Source organism: Schistocerca serialis, chromosome 6 (assembly GCF_023864345.2).
Source record: "Schistocerca serialis cubense isolate TAMUIC-IGC-003099 chromosome 6, iqSchSeri2.2, whole genome shotgun sequence".
NCBI lineage: Eukaryota > Metazoa > Arthropoda > Insecta > Orthoptera > Acrididae > Schistocerca > Schistocerca serialis.
Genome location: NC_064643.1, coordinates 465,365,196 through 465,386,363, shown reverse-complemented (window position 1 = coordinate 465,386,363; position 21,168 = coordinate 465,365,196). Strand labels below are relative to the sequence as shown.

At 43.7% G+C, this 21,168-nt stretch overlaps 1 protein-coding gene across 2 annotated transcripts in view; it reads left to right on the top strand.

Moving 5' to 3' along the window:
• Positions 1–21,168, top strand: part of LOC126483843 (multiple C2 and transmembrane domain-containing protein) — a 1,023,771-nt gene that overhangs the window by 698,913 nt on the left and 303,690 nt on the right. The window contains exon 1 of one of the 2 annotated variants that reach the window (XM_050107056.1): positions 4,430–4,615. The exons of the other annotated variant lie outside the window; for it this stretch is intronic. Coding sequence (XP_049963013.1) covers positions 4,487–4,615 — 129 coding nt within the window. The 5' untranslated portion in view covers positions 4,430–4,486. Of the gene's footprint in view, positions 1–4,429; positions 4,616–21,168 lie in introns of those variants that run through there. 2 annotated transcript variants of the gene reach the window in all.

Sequence of the window (21,168 nt, the reverse complement as noted above, 5' to 3'; positions counted from 1 at the left end):
GATATGTTCAAGAGACAGGGTCTCACAAAATGAGCAAGTCAAAAACGCGTTCGTCCACATCCATCCGTTATGCAAGCAGTTTCTTGACTTGGCATTGATTGATATAGCTGTTGGATGTCCTCCTGGAGGATAACATTGCAAACTCTATCCAATTGGCGAGTCAGATCGTCAAAATCCCGAGCTGCTCCACATGTGCTCAATCGGGGAGAGATCCGGCGAACTTGATGGCCAAGGTAGGTTTTGGGAAGCACGAAGACAAGCAGTAGAAAATGTCACCGCGTGCGGGTGGGCATTATATTACTATAATGTAAGCCTAGGGTGGCTTGCCATGAAGGGCAACAAAACTGGAGTAGAATATAGGATGTACTGTAAGGATACACAGCACACTGAAAACACAGCACTAATCGGCAATTAAAAAAATAATTAGGATATCAGGTTCTATAACTCGTGCCAGCCTTTGTCACATTTACCATCGTAAAATGACAGACTGGATAAAAACATAACGTTGAGTACAGTGTTCATTGCTGACATATGCAGTAAGCACGAGTTTCGTTTCATGTCGTTTTTATCCTATCTGTCACACAGTGATAGTGTGCGTGACAAAGCTGACATGAGCTATAGAGGGTCATGTCCTTTTCATTCTTTCTGTTGTTGAGTACTGCTGTGTTTTCAGTTCGTGCTAACCACTTGAAAATCACCAAAAGGTCGAAATGGCAATAATGGATACTGTAGTGAGTGTACACTCAATGATAAACATAGCGTTTTGCAGTGTCACTACCTAGTTTCAGAATAACTTGAAGAAATTTAGAAAAAGCTACTGTGAAGTATTGCAGCAGCAAATACTGGTTTCAACATACAGGTCAGAAAACAGGTATGGAAAAGGATTGTGAGACAGGATAGCTTTACTCAAAGGACAACTGTAGCACGCATTGGTAATAGCGATAGCTGGCAGGATGATGGCCCCACACCATGGTAAGATTCTTTTTGTGATCTACGTAACTGGATGCAGAGTTTTAGAGCAATAGATCCACCTCAGAGCCATATAAATAGTTGTAGTTTCTGAGGTACATTCATTCTGAGTTCAGCAGCATCACCACGACATCAGGTCCACGCCAGATGATGAGACGACTGGGCATTACCAGCTGCAGCCATGGGTTCGAGATCGGGTCAGGCCAGCTGCCACTTCATTGAGTCTTCTTGTGAGACTTGCTGCCATAGCGCCATTAATCTGCCTGCGCCGTCGCCATTCACTCCTGCATCTTGCGTCCCATGCACAGCAGTCCTCCCTCGACCCCCTGGTGGACACAAGCCACGACTGAATCATATGAGTGCAGGCGTCTGCCACTGCAGGATGCAGCGGAAGCAAAACATGGAGTGCACTGCTGATGTCAGGGTCAGTGGTCGCTCAGCCTGACGTCAGCATTGCAGGGCGCCTGCATCAGCAACTCCACGCCAGTGTGCAAGCAGGTGCCTGCAAGCCTTCGCCGGCCTGGGTCGCCAGAGTGGGGCGCATCTGCCTCATGTTGCTAATGACGTGATGTGTGTCTGGAGTCAATAAAATATTTCTCTCGGTCATCAGTGTGTCACTGGGCCTGATTGGCCCATCATCAGCACCATACCGAGTGTAAGCTGCATATGACTGAGTGGTGTCAGAAGTGGGAACTTCGAGCCTGTCACCATGTCGTTTGGTGACAGGAGACTATGCCTGCAACTTTCACTCGTGGACCAAGAAGATTACTCAACCATTGCAGGAGTGTAGTTTCGTCGACAAATGGTGGGGTGACAGCAGTGGTTGAGTTGCACTTGTAAGTTTAGCATGTGACAGGTTAACATACACTCCTGGAAATGGAAAAAAGAACACATTGACACCGGTGTGTCAGACCCACCATACTTGCTCCGGACACTGCGAGAGGGCTGTACAAGCAATGATCACACGCACGTCACAGCGGACACACCAGGAACCGCGGTGTTGGCCGTCGAATGGCGCTAGCTGCGCAGCATTTGTGCACCGCCGCCGTCAGTGTCAGCCAGTTTTCCGTGGCATACGGAGCTCCATCGCAGTCTTTAACACTGGTAGCATGCCGCGACAGCGTGGACGTGAACCGTATGTGCAGTTGACGGACTTTGAGCGAGGGCGTATAGTGGGCATGCGGGAGGCCGGGTGGACGTACCGCCGAATTGCTCAACACGTGGGGCGTGAGGTCTCCACAGTACATCGATGTTGTCGCCAGTGGTCGGCAGAAGGTGCACGTGCCCGTCGACCTGGGACCGGACCGCAGCGACGCACGGATGCACGCCAAGACCGTAGGATCCTACGCAGTGCCGTAGGGGACCGCACCGCCACTTCCCAGCAAATTAGGGACACTGTTGCTCCTGGGGTATCGGCGAGGACCATTCGCATCCGTCTCCATGAAGCTGGGCTACGGTCCCGCACACCGTTAGGCCGTCTTCCGCTCACGCCCCAACATCGTGCAGCCCGCCTCCAGTGGTGTCGCGACAGGCGTGAATGGAGGGACGAATGGAGACGTGTCGTCTTCAGCGATGAGAGTCGCTTCTGCCTTGGTGCCAATGATGGTCGTATGCGTGTTTGGCGCCGTGCAGGTGAGCGCCACAATCAGGACTGCATACGACCGAGGCACACAGGGCCAACACCCGGCATCATGGTGTGGGGAGCGATCTCCTACACTGGCCGTACACCACTGGTGATCGTCGAGGGGACACTGAATAGTGCACGGTACATCCAAACCGTCATCGAACCCATCGTTCTACCATTCCTAGACCGGCAAGGGAACTTGCCGTTCCAACAGGACAATGCACGTCCGCATGTATCCCGTGCCACCCAACGTGCTCTAGAAGGTGTAAGTCAACTACCCTGGCCAGCAAGATCTCCGGATCTGTCCCCCATTGAGCATGTTTGGGACTGGATGAAGCGTCGCCTCACGCGGTCTGCACGTCTAGCACGAACGCTGGTCCAACTGAGGCGCCAGGTGGAAATGGCATGGCAAGCCGTTCCACAAGACTACATCCAGCATCTCTACGATCGTCTCCATGGGAGAATAGCAGCCTGCATTGCTGCGAAAGGTGGATATACACTGTACTAGTGCCGACATTGTGCATGCTCTGTTGCCTGTGTCTATGTGCCTGTGGTTCTGTCAGTGTGATCATGTGATGTATCTGACCCCAGGAATGTGTCAATAAAGTTTCCCCTTCCTGGGACAATAAATTCACGGTGTTCTTATTTCAATTTCCAGGAGTGTAGATGGCATTTTTGGAGGTGGTATAAATATAAATGTTGGTTTTCACCTGGTCGATGTAGGCAATGTGGATGTCACGAGCCAGAGATGTGTCTCATTGTCTAGCAGGATAGAAGGTGTGAACTATGAGTAAGTTTTAGGAGGAGAATCAATATTTAGTAATTGTTTCGGTGTGAAGGAGTAGTTATGAGCAGCCTCTCAAGCAAGAATAATTAAGTTATAATAAGGAGTAATTCCTTAGTGTTACTATTAAGTGTTTTCGAAATTTGATTTTGTTTTCATCTGAACAAGGAATATGGCTTAGTATTTATGCATGAAGGTAGAGGGAAGTGCTATGATAGTGGTATGTTTAAGCAGTTTTGTTCGTTTGTGTAACTGATAAGCAGTAATAATGTAGTGCCAGTGCCAAAAGGAGCAGGGTTTTCGATACTGAAAGGTGCTACCAGAGACGAGGTCTTGAGAATTTTAAGAGACGAAGTAAACAAGGTGCGAGCGGACAGTGAGAATCTGGCTAAGAAATTAGAAACCTTTGATGCCGAGGAGAAAGAAATAGCTTGTTGCAAATTTCTGGAGTATAAAGAGAAGTCGCGGCAAGAACACGATGAATAGATAATTGAAAACATTCGGGAGACGAGTACAGTCCTAAAGGGCTTTTTCAAAACAAATAAAATGGTTTTGGTGGCGGGAGGGGGCGCAGGGTAATGACCCTCATATTCACTCCACCCCCGCCTCCGATTCAGGGGGGGGGGGGGGACACAACAACAGTGGCAAACAGTAACGAGTGTGTGTGACAAGCCTGCGAGCGACACCGTGCAGACAGCGACACGAGCTCCGACCGGGCTGAAAATCTAGCAAGCAGTTGGTGCGCATGCGCAGACAGGACTGGCGTCACGTGACACAGCCATCGACTCGGCGAGCGGCGGCCGGGCCAGTGAGCGTGTGACCACCGAGCTGCGAGGACGGGTTGCTGCAAGACATGGCGCAGCGCGCCGTGGCGCGAAGTCCGGCCCGACATGCAGGCGCAGCCGGCTGAGGCGGGGCCGCTGCGGCGCGTCCGCACCAAGCTGGCGCGCCTCGGCGACCGCCTGCACAACCACCCGGGGGGCGGCGGAGGAGGCGGCGGTGGCTGCGCCGGGGGCGGCAGCCTGGGCAGCGCCGGGGGCGGCGGCGCCGACTCGGAGGACTGCGATGCCGACGCCGAGAGCGGCGTGCTCTCCGTGTCCGGCGACGAGATGCCGACGATGCCCGGCGCGTGCGGCACGGAATGCGCCACGCCGCCCCCGGGCACCTCCGCCGAGGACTCCACGCTGCTCGAGAAGCTGGGCCAGCGCCTCAAGGAGCGCAGCGACCGCGTGCATAGGGTACGAGCAAGCCATGCCCTCGGCTCTGCCACAAGTGTGCATCTGTCTCTGATTTCTCGACCCTCTCTTACGGTGTCCTTTTAAGACCAAGGAAGTTCTTGATGTCTATACCTTTAGCTACTCCATTCAACTTACAACACTATGTGAAAAATTGCGTGGTGCATTGATCAACAATCTGGATCTACATCCAGGTTGAATGAAATGCCTGTCCCGGTCTCACTTCTCTCATTTAGATTTCTTGACGTTTCTTCACATCACGTCAGGTTATGATTATGTAATTATTTCTTGAACAATGTCCCATATGAGTCTCCCTTAATCCTTTCCATTCTGGCGTAAAGTGTCCGGTAACCAGTAATGAATAATATATGAGGCATTCATTCCCCCTGTTTAGTCAAAATCCTATTCATAACGTACCTTGCACGACCTTAAAGTTGAGCAGTAGTCCCTCGATTTCCCCCACGCTTTCCATTTTTTCGGTCTTCCTACAGACAAAAAATACTTTGACTGTGTCACAAATCGAACATGCGTCGTCTTCCTGGTTGTCAAAACACAGAACACAATGAAGTCGAACCAGCTGCTCACTCCAACAAAAGAAAAGTGAAGAGTCTCTTCCCGCACCCATCGGAACAAAACTCTATCATTAATAGGTTAACAAACTGTTTGGTTCGTAAAGAACATTAACGCAGTAGGCCTGTCAGGAGAAACCTCTATGATGCAGATTCTCTCAGCCATAGGTCACAAACGCTTTTCGGCACCGATGCAAGCAACTTTCATTATGTCAAGATCTCAATAAAACATATTACCAGATACGATATCATAGATACAAAACAGTGCACCGACGCGATGACGAATTGCAATAGCAAATGCGAATAATTTCAAGGAGTACCTATATAATATCAGAATCTTCCTTGTGTGATTTATAATTAAATAAGTACATATTCAGATCATCCAGCTGTGTTAATCAAACGGGAATATATTTCCCAATTTATGTAGACTTGCTCGACAGAAGGCAACTTGGTGCATTTTAACTCTGAATTAATCACAGGTGTAAACAATGACGTTTTATGCGATAGGGGAATAAATTTCAACGTAACACTAATTTGGAAAGTGAGTCCTGTTCAGTGAAGTATAAAAGTTCCATGGAGATTTACCCCCCCCCCCTCTCCCCCCCACGTCTCAGACGCATTTGTCATTAAACCTTCCAAAAAAGTTCTTAATTTATCGCAACTCAGATTTCTGTTTACATCTCAGACAGTTGTAAACACCAACGAAACCACGTGGCTTGTTCAAGGACGTTTCATTGCTGCTTACTGGCGACACGACATGAGTCATTTGCTATACACCGAAATTGTGGCTCAAAGTCCGTCTTAAATATACAACGTGTTTACAAATCTCCCTTTCAAATAGTTAGATGTGAGGGCGCCGTCTAAATAGTGCTGCTGTCATAGTAACCTACGATACGAGTTAGCACTCGGTGCCTCTTCTTCCTTTACATCAACAGCGGTTAGCGTTGGAATTGTCAGAGCCGTTGACAGATAAAAAGGCAGTAAGTGCCAGTCACACTAAATTATGCCGCTCTTTCGCCCTTTAAAACCCAGGGGAATGATATGTTACCTATTAAAGATTCGCTCTTGCAATACGCAAAGCCTGCGACGTGGACGAAGGTCATCTTTGAACCCATACAATTATGTTCCCCAAGCATTATAAGCGACATAAGAATTTGTAAGGGAAAGCAAGAAAAACCTGTGAACGGTGTTGACATTAACTGTTCGTGTGCTGTTGCATGCAGGAAGTTTTACATCAATTTTGTTGTGTAATAACGACATTTCTACGAGATCTACAGAGTTTAATGAACAAGACATTGCTTTTGTGTAAAATCCCTCAAAAGTTTCATTTCTTCATGACATAAATTCCCCTCTTCCTTTTTTCCGAATGTACTAGGATCGGTCGTTGTTGTTAGAACAACTGTCACTGCTTTGTTCAATATATTCTAATATTCTACAGTTTGCTGGTTCACATGTTTGCTACAGCAATACTTACGGAGTGAACAAATTTTTCGTCTTTCATTGTAACAAGAAGTAGAATCTTTTCATGTCGTGAGATTAAGATCCACGAATTTGTGTATCGGAAACTCTTTTTAAAGAAGATGGATGCTTTTACATTGCGCTTAGTGATGTCCATTGATGACATGTTACCTTTGCACACTCTTAACTGAGCAGTGGTTGGTTATTCTGTAGGACGTTTATCTCCTTGTTTCATAGACTTCGTCTTCGATAGTAAAAAATTCACTTGTTTAGATCTTATTTCAACATCATTATCTTTGATTCTGAATATCCGAATTGTTATATTCGTTTCTATCAGAGCACATCTATATAAGTAAAAATTTAAATGTTCCTTTGTTCAAAAACTTATATTTCTGAAACCTCTTCACTGATTGCTTTGACACCATCTTTTGATTGGAGAGAGAGAGAGAGAGAGAGAGAGAGAGAGAGAGAGAGAGAGAGAGAGAGAGAGAGGAAAACATTGTTAGGAAAAATCTGGAAAAGCTTTTGACCGATTTACTTCAAGTATCTACATTATACTCTTATAAACGTCCGGACACACACAAGCTACATATCTGTAATATATACAGGGTGGTCCATTGACAGTGAACGGGCCAAATATCTCACAAAATAAGCATCAAAGGAAAAAACTACAAAGAACGAAACTCGTCTAGCTTGAAGGGGGAAACCAGATGCACTATGGTTGGCCCGCTAGATGGCGCTGCCATAGGTCAAACGGATATCAGCTGCGTTTTATTACATATTCGTGTAGTACGTAAAGAAATATGAATTGTTCAGTTGACCACTTTTTTCGCTTTGTGATAGATGGCGCTGTAATAGTCACAAACGTATAAGTACGTGGTATCACGTAACATTCCGCCAGTAAGGACGGTATTTGCCTAGTGATACATTACCCGTGTTAAAATGGACTGTTCATCAATTGTGGAAAAGGTCGATATCGTGTTGATGTATGGCTATTGTAATCAAAATTCCCAACGGGCCTGTGCTGTGTTGCTGCTCGGTATCCTGGACGACATCATCCAAGTGTCCGGACCGTTCGCGGGATAGTTACGTTATTTAAGGAAACATGAGGCGTTCAGCCACATGTGAAACGTCAACCACGACCTGCAACAAATGATGGTGCCCAAGTAGGTTTTTTAGCTGCTGTCGCGGCTAATCTGCACATCAGTAGCAGAGAAATTGCGCGAGAATCGGAAATCTCAAAAACGTGGGTGCTGAGAATGCAACATCAACACCGATTGCACCCGTACCATATTTCTATGCACCAGGAATTGCATGGCGACAACTTTGAACATCGAGTACAGTTCTGAGAAATTACGAGACGATGACAGATTTTTTGCACGCGTTCTATTTAGCGACGAAGCGTCATTCACCTACAGCGGTAACGTAAACCGGCATAATATGCACTACTGGGCAACGGAAAATCCACGATGGTTGCGACAAGTGGAACATCAGCAACCTTGGCGGGTTAATATATAGTGCGGCATTATGGGAGGAAGGATAATTGGCTCCCATTTCATCGATGGCAATCTAAATGGTGCAATCTATGCTGATTTCCTACGTGATGTTCTACCGATGTTACTTCAAGATGTTTCACTGCATGACAGAATGGCGATGTACTTCCAACATGATGGATGTCCAGCACATAGCTCGCGTGCGGTTGAAGCGATATTGAATAGCATATTTCATGATAGGTGGATTGGTCGTCGAAGCCCGCACGTTCACCGGATCTGACGTCCCCAGATTTCTTTCTGTGGGGAAAGTTGAAGGATATTTGCTATAGTGATCCACCAACAACGCCTGACAACAGCGTCAGCGCATTGTCAATGCATGTGAGAACATTACGGAAGGCGAACTACTCGCTGTTGAGAGGAATATCGTTACACGTATTGCTAAATGCATTGAGGTTGACGGAAATCATTTTGAGCATTTATTGCATTAATGTGGTATTTACAGGTAATCACGCTGTAACAGCATGCGTTCTCAGAAATGATAAGTTCACAAAGGTACACGTACCACATTGGAACAACCGAAATAAAATGTTCAAACGTACCTCCGTTCTGTATTTTAATTTAAGAAACCTACCTGTTACCAACTGTTCGTCTAAAATTGTGAGCTATATGTTTGTGACTATTACAGCGCCATCTATCACAAAGCGAAAAAAGTGGTCCAAATAAAACATTCATATTTCTTTACGTACTACACGAATATGTAATAAAAATGGAGGTTCCAATTTAAAAAAAAAGAAACGCAGTTGATATCCGTTTGATCTATGGCAGTGCCATCTGGTTTCCCCCTTCGAGCTAGACAAGTTTCGTTCTTTGTAGTGTTTTCGTTTGACGTTCATTTCGTGAGATATTTGGCCCGGTCACGATCAATGGACCACTCTGTGTAATTATATATAGTTAGTAAAATCTCGGAAGATCTTAACCGATTTACTTCAGACGGACAGGGAGAAAACGTATATAGAGAAAGGAAAGGAGAAGATAGACCGAAAGGGGTGGGAGCAGAGGAGGTAATGAAGAGAGATAGAGTGGAGTAGGAAATGGGCAAGGAGAAGAGGGAGGAGGAGGAGGAGGAGGTTAGGACGTATATCCACATTCACATACATAGTATCAACTGCGAAGCGTTACCGGGTTCGCTAGTTATAAATAAGTGAAGTTTGCTCTTAAAGTTCACTGTTGTATGCGTGTAGGGTTGACAACTATCATTACAGGACGGATGTGTTGTAACAAATATGTCTGAAAACGCCACGCGCAGAATCTCAGTTTTGCAGGGAGGAGGGGTTCGGTGCTCGGTTCCTATTTGAGATAGGTACGTGAGGTAAAAGCTTTTAGTTAAGCCCTGACCAGCGGTCATTTTCATAGCTATTCGAACATCTGTCTTACTGTAGTGACGTTACAGTGTATTAACAGGGTTTGAACTACGAACTAGTGCTGGCGCTCAAGCAAATTGTGCGACTCGATTAACTCCTTTTGCAAAATATTTTAACTGGGCTGAAATTAATGCTCAACTAATGGCACCATTTTAGTGAGCAACATTCGTATTTTACGTGCTAAAACATGCAAAAGAAAACAAATTTTTATTGGAGGCTTTTGAAGCGCGTCACTACTATACTTCGGACTTGTACGAATCAGTTCAAAGTTTTCACTAAGGCAGATAAGTGGATTAAGTCAGAAGGAATTTCTTTTATCCGATAATCTTTATCTGTTGTCAAGACACAAGTGCTTAAGTTCGCACGTTAAACGCGTTCTTACGTAAACTGAATGCGCGGAGACGATTTGAAGTAAATCAAATAAATAAAAATTGTATTCCTACGATAAAATTGAAAACTTGCTTCCATATATCTAGCTTCATTCGGATACTGGCAAAAAACCTGTTTTTGTGAATTTTTATTATGTGCGCCATTTCTGTGTTTGAGACTTGTGAGAATCGGTTCAAATTTTGTAGTAAGAAGGTAGACAAATACATGTAATTATTGGTCCTCCTGTTTCGTAAAAGTTTTATTCGTTGCCACGATACAAGCAGCATGGTTCGAAAGAATGAAAAAATCTATACCGGATCAGTCGTCGCCAAAGTCAACAAACATTTATCAAGTAATGGCGGTCTAATGTCAAAATTATGGCAGCATAAAAGTTGGGAATCAGAATGAAAAACGCTCCTATCAGAGCACAAAAAGAGGTGAATACGTCCTGGTCAGAGTTAGGGATGTAAAAGAAGGGAACCAGCTTTTCGACTTACCTGGCAAACTTCAAAGACATTTACATCCAAACATATTGACATATTCGCTTTTTTTTACGAGTTACCCCTACTTCCCCAGCACAGTGAGCTCTCTTAGAAGGTGTTGATACACCTGCATCTTGCAATTTATAGGCTGGAGTCTCTGACCTGTGCCCAAAATCCAGATGATGTCATTTATCATGGTTCAAATGGCTCTGAGCACTATGGGACTCAACTGCTGAGGTCATTAGTCCCCTAGAACTTAGAACTAGTTAAACCTAACTAACCTAAGGACATCACAAACATCCATGCCCGAGGCAGGATTCGAACCTGCGACCGTAGCGGTCTTGCGGTTCCAGACTGCAGCGCCTTTAACCGCACGGCCACTTCGGCCGGCTGTCATTTATCATGCTTCTTTACTTGGCACGATGCATTATATTGCAGGACCTGGTCCTAATGTTGATAGGCAAGAAAGCGTGAATATATCAACATGTTTTGATTAAAATGTCTTTGAAGCCGCCAGATAAGTCTAAATGCTAGTTCCCTTCTTTTACATCACTAACTCTGCCTAGGACATATCTTCTTTGTGCAATAATAGGAGCATTTTTCATCCTGGTTCTCACGTATTCCATACCTGCTCATCTATTCCCTATTATTTCTCTGGGTCATCTTAGTGGCTTTACTTCGGGTCCCACGCTCATTCACCGCACATTTGTTCTTTGAGAGCGTAGCGAATTTATGAGTCAGTCACGTGTAGTAAACAATGTGCAAATGACATGATTTTCTTCACCTCCAATTGTGCCCGAGCTGAATGACACTATGTTTAAGACACTGTTATAGACTGGCATTTCGGAGGTCGGAAGCTTAAATACCTGTATGCCTATCATAGGTTTTCCAAGGTTTCCGTAAAAATCCATAAATGCAAATGCTGGTATGGTATCTTTGTAAAGCACTCTGCCGAACTGCTTCCACCAAATTTACTTGTGTTCTGTCTCTGTGACATCATTGTCGATGGGGCACTTATCTTCATTTTTCTTCCTTATTTATACTTTCCTTTATTATTATCATATATATTATATCAGGTGCACATCCCTTTTTCTCAAAACATACTAATCGCGCAGGGAAGAATGAGGTATTGTTAGAAAGGTTTTTTTAACCGTCTTCTGACACTGCAACAGATTTTGCGCTAAAACATACTATTTGTGGAAAATTTTAACATAAGAGTATTTTAATTATCAATAATCAAAAAGGTATCGTGGATGCCCAGCTTCATACCTATATTTTACGAAGCTAACTTATAAATCAAGAATTAGACCCTCTCTTTTCATATTATCTTATTACAAATACAATTTTATTTGTTTTAAAGACGTATCAATTGGATAATTTGTATACACCATTGTCATAGAGAAGAACTGTGACGACTGCGCAAGTACATTATCTCTGCTTTTATCCCTTAAGGAAAATGAGTAACATAACGTATACGAAGATTACATTCTTACGTTAAATATCTTATACATCGAATATTATAATGTTCTGTAAATAATTTTGTTCATAATGATGTGCATGGTAATGTATATGCACAAGAATGTATCATAAATTCATGATTTTATTTTACGTCGTTCGGTTCATATCCACAACTACCCTTATCCGAACTACGATATTTATTCCAAATACTGTCATTATTTAAAGCAATAAAAATGCTAAAGTTTCGCACGGGTCCTCGGGTCATTTATTATTTGCAAAATGAGGCCAAGAAACTGAGTTTAGACATGTTCCTGAAGTTAGAAATAAGTAAGCCAACAGATATGTTTTGCGAACAATACAAAGGAAAGCCTGGAGCTCCTGTGATGGAGGCAATGGAATACGGAGATAAATATTATGATAATGTCATTTTCTGATTTACAACTAATTTCGCTGACGCCGCGCGGAGTGACCGCGCGGTTTGGGGCGCAATGTCACGGACTGCGCGGTCCCTCCCGCCAGAGGTTCGAGTTCTCCTTCGGGCATTGGTGTGTTTTTCTTGACATAAGTTAGTTTACGTAGTATGTAAGACTAAGGACCGATGACATCAGCAGTTTGGTCCCATAGGAACTCACACACATTTTCTTTTTAATTCCGCTAACCTTAAAAAGCATCCTAAACTTTATAATTTTATTCTTTTCCTCTGTATCCATAATTTACTTAGTTGCCATGTAAACAAATAATTCACGCTCTCCTTATACAGCTATTAATTACATTGTCATCAGCATATACATTTTGTTTTACACAAAAAACTACCACCATTACTTGAAAAATTACCGTGTTTTTTGTTTTTTCCGTTACCGATCTGCCATTTATACATTATTAGCATACCTTCTGTTACACATTGTTTAAAACCATTCTAATTTTTACAAGTTACATATAGATTTTAGAGTATGTCTCGTAATGTTAAAACTCTTTGTGGGCTCGCCGTTCAGTGTCATCTAACACACCGGCTTGCGCTTCCTTATTGTAGTTGAAAACGTATTACAGCTATGCATCTCATGCGGTCCTGTAAATTGAACTGAAATTTGGCTTAACCGTGAGAACCAAGTCACAGATGATCACGTAACCGAAACATTTTGCGCCTGCATCAATTTCCCGAGTTAGATGCCCCATCAGCACGTACCTTCAACGGTCGCCGTAGTGTGTGTTACGATGACAGGATGGCGTCAGAAACAAAACCGAGTCTTTTTTTCCCTACTTATACAGCCCAATATTGAGTAAGCGTATCAACTGACGTCGGTGTCAACAATGAAATAACTCTAGCCTTCTGTCTTTTTTAGTTAACTTTCTTACGCCTGTAACCAATACACCTAAGACTACCAAAAATCAGTGATGCATAGAAGTTTTTGATATATCGTTAATTAAGGTATTTTCTCCTTCTTCGCGGATACATCGGTGGAAGAATGATACTTTACTACCTCCAGTAGATGTGTTGTTAGCGTGCTTTCTTGCTCACAACCGCTATGGGAGGATTTCACTAAAAGCTGAAAAATATTAATTTATACGTCGCAGAAACTCGTTTCTGATCGTTTATACTTAGGTCACTGCCTATAATAAACATTAGTACAGCTGTTTCCTGCTCGTGCCCGCATCTCGTGGTCGTGCGGTAGCGTTCTCGCTTCCCACGCCCGGGATCCCGGGTTCGATTCCCGGCGGGGTCAGGGATTTTCTCTGCCTCGTGAAGGCTGGGTGTTGTGTGCTGTCCTTAGGTTCCTTAGGTTTAATTAGTTCTAAGTTCTAGGGGACTGATGACCATAGATGTTAAGTCCCATAGTGCTCAGAGCCATTTTGAACCTGCTCGTGAAATTATTTCCTGTATCCTTTGCGTTGTTGTGACTAAATGTGTGACTGTCAGACAGCGAATCCAAAAGTTCGGAATCCGATCCTCAATCTGCCCTAGAGTCATTTTTTTCGCTTATCACTTCTTTCAGCTCTGGAAATAATTTGTTATTACGAAAAATGCCAAGTAGCACCGTGGGTCAAGGTCCAGATTAAATTATGGATGGCTGGTTGCGCCAGTTTATGGGTGCACGCCACAACCAATTGAAGAGTGATTAGTAAATAACTTTATTGTTCTAAGCAAACTTCGTGGTAAGAGCAGTTTTTCCTGTAGCTAGTAATTTTTGCAAAGCATGCTTGTCATGTCTTAAGCCACTTACTGTGTGCATCGTATGTTCCCAACATGTGGCGCATCCTCATGTATTTTCCCAACAGGGTCGTTTATTTCGCTTTGCGATAGGAGTGTGGTATAAAGGAAAGAAACTGTGTTGCGCAACGTGGCATCGAGATCTCCGTGTCTACATCTACGTGCGCAGGGTGTCTCAGACCTTTCGGGTCATACTGGTGATAGTGGGTCCACGACCTATAATACTTAGAAAGAGAACCACTGGGCCGAGCGGTTCTAGGCGCTTCAGTCTGGAACCGCACGACCGCTACGATCGCAGGTTCGAATCCTGCCTCGGGCATGGATGTGTGCGATGTCCTTAGGTTAGTTAGGTTTAAGTAGTTCTAAGTTCTAGGGGACTGATGACCTCAGATGTTAAGTCCCATAGGGCTCAGAGCCATTTGAACCATTTGAGAACCAATGGTTGGAAATGCACATTTATTGTGTTATGGACTTCACAGCGTACAGCGCATAACAACAACGTAGCCAACAATAATCGTTCAAAGCGACGACCGCTAGTCTCAGTGCATGTACTGTAGCGGCGCATGCCGTTCTCTCGCACTCTAGCAAGGATTCCGGGTGTCTGTTATACACTGGAACAATACTGCCGACGTATGGGCGGGCGTTGACCAAGATTACCTAACAAGACCTTACTTTCTGCCTCCCAGTTTGACTGCTCAATGTTACCTAGTGTTACTGCACGATGCGCTGCCACAGTTCTTGGACACGTACCCCTTGTTGTCCACGAAAGGATGTATTTTCAACACGACGGTGCACCAGCCCACTTCGATGTTAATGTCCGCGTGCACCTGAACAATACGTAGTCTCATCATTGTATAGGAAGGGGAGGTCCTGTACCATGGCCAGCATGACAGCCGGATCTCTCACGTTTGGGGTTACGTCCAGACGTCAGTGTCTAAAACCCCCGCAAAGACGGATGAAGACCTTCTTCAGTGGTCCAAGCTGCCTGTCTCCTGGTACGACACCAGAGATTTTTGAGAGAGTGCGGCAGCACTTCATGCGCCGTTGTCATGCAAGCATGGAGACTGCCGGTCATCGCTTTGAACAGTTATTATGACCTACGCTGTTGTCATGTCTTGGACGCTGTCTACGTCCGTAACACAATAAACATGGTTCAAATGGCTCTGAACACTATGGGACTTAACTTCTGAGGTCATCAGTCCCCTAGAACTTACAACTACTTAAACCTAACTAACCTAACGACATTACACACATCCATGCCCGAGGCAGGATTCGAACCTGCGACCGTAGCGGTGGCGCTGTTCCATACGTTAGCGCCTAGAACCGCTCGGCCACCCAGGTCGGCCACAATAAATATGCATTTGTTCCCTATTTCAATTAGGGCTGTTGAAAAAATGTCGTTACATCGATATTTTTCCACTAGATATTGACATACCAGCGACATAATTCCCCCAATACATCGATATCAAAATGAAAATATTGAGTGCCAATATTTTTATTTCATATTATTTTTTTTCTCAATTTCCAGTACATATTTGAAGCTGTTCTTCTGAAATTTAAGTAGAACATAATTTTTCTGTCACTGTGTGAATGATTCCTTCTACTTTTTGAGCTTTCATCAGTCCAATCTTTTTCTTTGACTGTGTGAAGCAAGTATATGTGGAACGATAGTAGTAGTCCGATTGTACTGGTGGGGGAGGGGGGGGGGGCGGTTGCGGTGTGAATGGAATAACAAGATTCCCTATGCGAAGAAAGTTGCGTTAAAAAAACATTTTCAAAGCACCTATTGTGCTATTTATTCACATCGGCATTCTGTAATAATAGTTGCTGAAAATGATGGACAAAAATCTAAATGATAAGATTGATCCTTGCGGTGGGCGGAGACGTGTGGGAGGAAAAGCTGACGCAATCGGCGCTTGGCGCTAACCAACAGAAACTGCAACGTTTAACTTGACCAAGCAGTTTTGACACTACAGCTGCTAGGTCGCTGGCGTTGACAGAAATGAAAAAGCAGCAAAATCGACATGAAGTGTTCCGGACAAATCCGATATGAGACGCAACTGAGCGACGGACCCATCGGACACCTTTTATTGTGCCTCTTACCTACAGTAACCATTGTTAGCAAAGTAATTATGGGCATGTGTGAACGCAGTTCTTGCTCTAACTGGTATAGGCAGGCTGCTCGTATTTACACTGTGAAACCGTTATAGTTACGAGCCGATACGTTGATATGTCTTCTGTCGGTATATTTCACGATATATCGCGAGCCAACAATAATAGTTTTCAAATATCGGTATTTCGGATTTCCGATATTTTTAACAATATCAACAGTCCTAATTTCAATATAACCAATTGTGATGCACTGTCACCTGTTTGTTCGACCCAAAAGGTTTAAGACACCCTGTATACTCCGCGAGCCACCTTACCGTGAACGACGGAGGGTACTTAGTGTATCACTGTCACTTCCCCATTTTCCAGCTCCAGGTACGAATGGTTCGTGGAAGGACGATTGTTCGTAAGCCTCTGCGTGAGCTCTAATCTCTGATTTTATCGTGGCGATCCTTTCGCGAGATATACGTAGGAGGAAGCAACACACTGGTTGACTCTTATAGAAACGTACACTCTCAGAATACAACGTGGTGCTGAACACTTCTCTTGTAGTGTCTGCCACTGGTTGTGGATGAGCATCTCCATGACGATTTCGCACTTACTAAATGAACATGTGACGAAATGCGCTGCTCTTCTTTGGATCTTCTCGATTTGCCCCGTCAAACCCATATGGTACAGATCCCAGAGTGACGAACAATACCAAGTATTTGTCGAACGAGAGTTTTGTAAATTAACTCCTTTGTGTATGGACTGCATTTCTTGAGGATTCTTCCAATCAATTAGTTTTGTGTGGTCGTTTCAGTTTAAATCGCTCTTTCACATTCTCACCGATATGTAATGGATGTGACAGCTTCCTGTAATACTTCTACATTCCTGTAAACCTACAATAACAGATATTTCTGCCCAGTTTATACGCCATACGTTAATTTGTTTACGTCGAGGATCAGTTGACAAACATGCACCAAGCGGCGATCCTCTGCAGGCCTTCCCACATTTCACACAGTTTTCTAACGCTGTGACGTCTCTCTATGTAAAGCGTAATCGGCAGACACCTCGTGCAATTTCCGACGTTTATAGATAAACTGCTGCCCTAACAGTCCCTCGGCTTAAGTCTGCAGTTTTCTTTTACTCCTGAAGATTTGCCTCCGGTGACAATGATGTGGTTTTTTCTGTATTCCAGGAAATCTTAAATTCAATTACAAAGCTATCCGGGTATTCCGCACGGCCTTATTTTTGTCACTAAACATGGGGCGGAACTGTGTCGAAAGTCGTCCGCAAGTCAAGGAACGCGGCATCAACGTGTCAGCCGCAAACAGAGATCTAGCGAAAAGCAGCTCGCTCTCTCCCTCCATGAGATCCACAGCGTTGTATAGTTGATATTTTTAAATATACCGGAAATCAGATATATCTATATTTAAGACCTTTCCGTATCGGCCTTCGGTATGTTCTTGTTGTGGTCTTCAGTCCTGAGACTGGTTTGATGCAGCTCTCCATGCTACTCTATCCTGTGCAAGCTTCTTCATCTCCCAGTACCTACTGCAACCTACATCCTTCTGAATCTGCTTAGTGTATTCATCTCTTGGTCTCCCTCTACGATTTTTACCCTCCACGCTGCCCTCCAATGCTAAATTTGTGATCCCTTGATGCCTCAAAACATGTCCTACCAACCGATCCCTTCTTCTAGTCAAGTTGTGCCACAAACTTCTCTTCTCCCCAATCCTATTCAATACCTCCTCATTAGTTACGTGATCTACCCACCTTATCTTCAGCAATCTTCTGTAGCACCACATTTCGAAAGCTTCTATTCTCTTCTTGTCCAAACTACTTATCGTCCATGTTTCACTTCCATACAAGGCTACACTCCATACAAATACTTTCAGAAACGACTTCCTGACACTTAAATCTATACTCGATGTTAACAAATTTCTCTTCTTCAGAAACGCTTTCCTTGCCATTGCAAGTCTACATTTTATATCCTCTCTACTTCGACCATCATCAGTTATTTTACTCCCTAAATAGCAAAACTCCTTTACTACTTTAAGTGTCTCATTTCCTAATCTAATTCCCTCAGAATCACCCGATTTAATTTGACTACATTCCATTATCCTCGTTTTGCTTTTGTTGATGTTCATCTTATATCCTCCTTTCAAGACACTGTCCATTCCGTTCAACTGCTCTTCCAAGTCCTTTGCTGTCTCTGACAGAATTACAATGTCATCGGCGAACCTCCAAGTTTTTACTTCTTCTCCATGAATTTTAATACTTACTCCGAATTTTTCTTTTGTTTCCTTTACTGCTTGCTCAATATACAGATTGAATAACATCGGGAAGAGGCTACAACCCTGTCTCACTCCTTTCCCAACCACTGCTTCCCTTTCATGCCCCTCGACTCTTATAACTGCCATCTGGTTTCTGTACAAATTGTAAATAGCCTTTCGCTTCCTATATTTTACCCCTGCCACCTTCAGAATTTGAAAGAGAGTATTCCAGTTAACATTGTCAAAAGCTTTTTCTAAGTGTACAAATGCTAGAAACGTAGGTTTGCCTTTTCTTAATCTTTCTTCTAAGATAAGTCGTAAGGTTAGTATTGCCTCACGTGTTCCAACATTTCTACGGAATTCAAACTGATCTTCCCCGAGGTCCGCTTCTACCAGTTTTTCCATTCGTCTGTAAAGAATTCGTGTTAGTATTTTGCAGCTGTGACTTATTAAACTGATAGTTCGGTAATTTTCACATCTGTCAACACCTGCTTTCTTTGGGATTAGAATTATTATATTCTTCTTGAAGTCTGAGGGTATTTCGCCTGTCTCATACATCTTGCTCACCAGATGGTAGAGTTTTGTCATGACTGGCTCTCCCAAGGCCATCAGTAGTTCTAATGGAATGTTGTCTACTCCCGGGGCCTTGTTTTGACTCAGGTCTTTCAGTGCTCTGTCAAACTGTTCACGCAGTATCTTATCTCCCATTTCGTCTTCATCCACATCCTCTTCCATTTCCATAATATTGTCCTCAAGTACATCGCCATTGTATAAACCTTCTATATACTCCTTCCACCTTTCTGCCTTCCCTTCTTTGCTTAGAACTGGGTTGCCATCTGAGCTCTTGATATTCATACAAGTGGTTCTCTTCCCTCCAAAGGTCTCTTTAATTTTCCTGTAGGCAGTATCTATCTTACCCCTAGTGAGACAAGCCTCTACATCCTTACATTTGTCCTCTAGCCATCCCTGCTTAGCCATTTTGCACTTCCTGTCGATCTCATTTTTGAGACGTTTGTATTCCTTTTTGCCTGCTTCATTTACTGCATTTTTATATTTTCTCCTTTCATCAATTAAATTCAATATTTCTTCTGTTACCCAAGGACTTCTATTAGCCCTCGTCTTTTTACCTATTTGATCGTCTGCTACCTGCACTACTTCATCCCTCAGAGCTACCCATTCTTCTTCTACTGTATTTCTTTCCCCCATTCCTGTCAATTGTCCCTTATGCTCTCCCTGAAACTCTGTACAACCTCTGGTTCTTTTAGTTTATCCAGGTCGCATCTCCTTAAATTCCCACCTTTTTGCAGTTTCTTCAGTTTCAATCTGCAGTTCATAACCAATAGATTGTGGTCAGAATCCACATCTGCCCCTGGAAATATCTTACAATTTAAAACCTGGTTCCTAAATCTCTGTCTTACCATTATATAATCTATCTGATACCTTTTAGTATCTCCAGGATTCATCCAGGTATACAACCTTCTTTTATGATTCTTGAACCAAGTGTTAGCTATGATTAAGTTATGCTCTGTGCAAAATTCTACAAGGCGGCTTCCTCTTTCATTTCTTCCCCCCAATCCATATTCACCTACTATGTTTCCTTCTCTCCCTTTTCCTACTGACGAATTCCAGTCACCCATGACTATTAGATTTTCGTCTCCCTTCACTGCCTGAATAATTTCTTTTATATCATCATACATTTCATCAATTTCTTCATCATCTGCAGAGCTAGTTGGCATATAAACTTGTACTACTGTAGTAGGCATGGGCTTTGTGTGTATCTTGGCCACAATAATGCGTTCACTATGCTGTTTGTAGTAGCTAACCCGCACTCCTATTTTTTTATTCATTATTAAACCTACTCCTGCATTACCACTATTTGATTTTGTATTTATAACCCTGTAATCACCTGACCAAAAGTCTTGTTCCTCCTGCCACCGAACTTCACTAATTCCCACTATATCTAACTTTAACCTATCCATTTCCCTTTTTAAATTTTCTAACCTGCCTGCCCGATTAAGGGATCTGACATTCCACGCTCCGATCCGTAGAACGCCAGTTTTCTTTCTCCTGATAACGACGTCCTCTTGAGAAGTCCCCGCCCGGAGATCCGAATGGGGGACTATTTTACCTCCGGAATATTTTACCCAAGAGGACGCCATCATCATTTAATCATACAGTAAAGCTGCATGTCGTCGGGAAAAATTACTGCTGTAGTTTCCCCTCGCTTTCAGCCGTTCGCAGTACCAGCACAGCAAGGCCGTTTTGGTTAATGTTACAAGGCCAGATCAGTCAATCATCCAGACTGTTGCCCCTGCAACTACTGAAGAGGCTGCTGCCCCTCTTCAGGAACCACATGTTTGTTTGGCCTCTCAACAGATGCCCCTCCGTTGTGGTTGCAACTACGGTACGGCCATCTGTATCGCTGAGGCATGCAAGCCTCCCCACCAACGGCAAGGTCCATGGTTCATAGGGGTAGGGCCTTCGGTATATTGACAAAAAATATCGATGTACCGATGGAAAGAATATCGACTTACCAGCATAATAACAACAATAATAACAACAATAATAATAATAATATTATTGGCTGCACGTTTTAAATATACTGCCAGTTTCAGAGATATATAATTGTTGGTTGGTTATTAGATATTCTGTACATCAACAAGCTAGCAACCTGCTTATCTCCCGTAGAGCAAGAATTGGAAGGAAAAGATGCACGTTTCACCACTTTTCCAA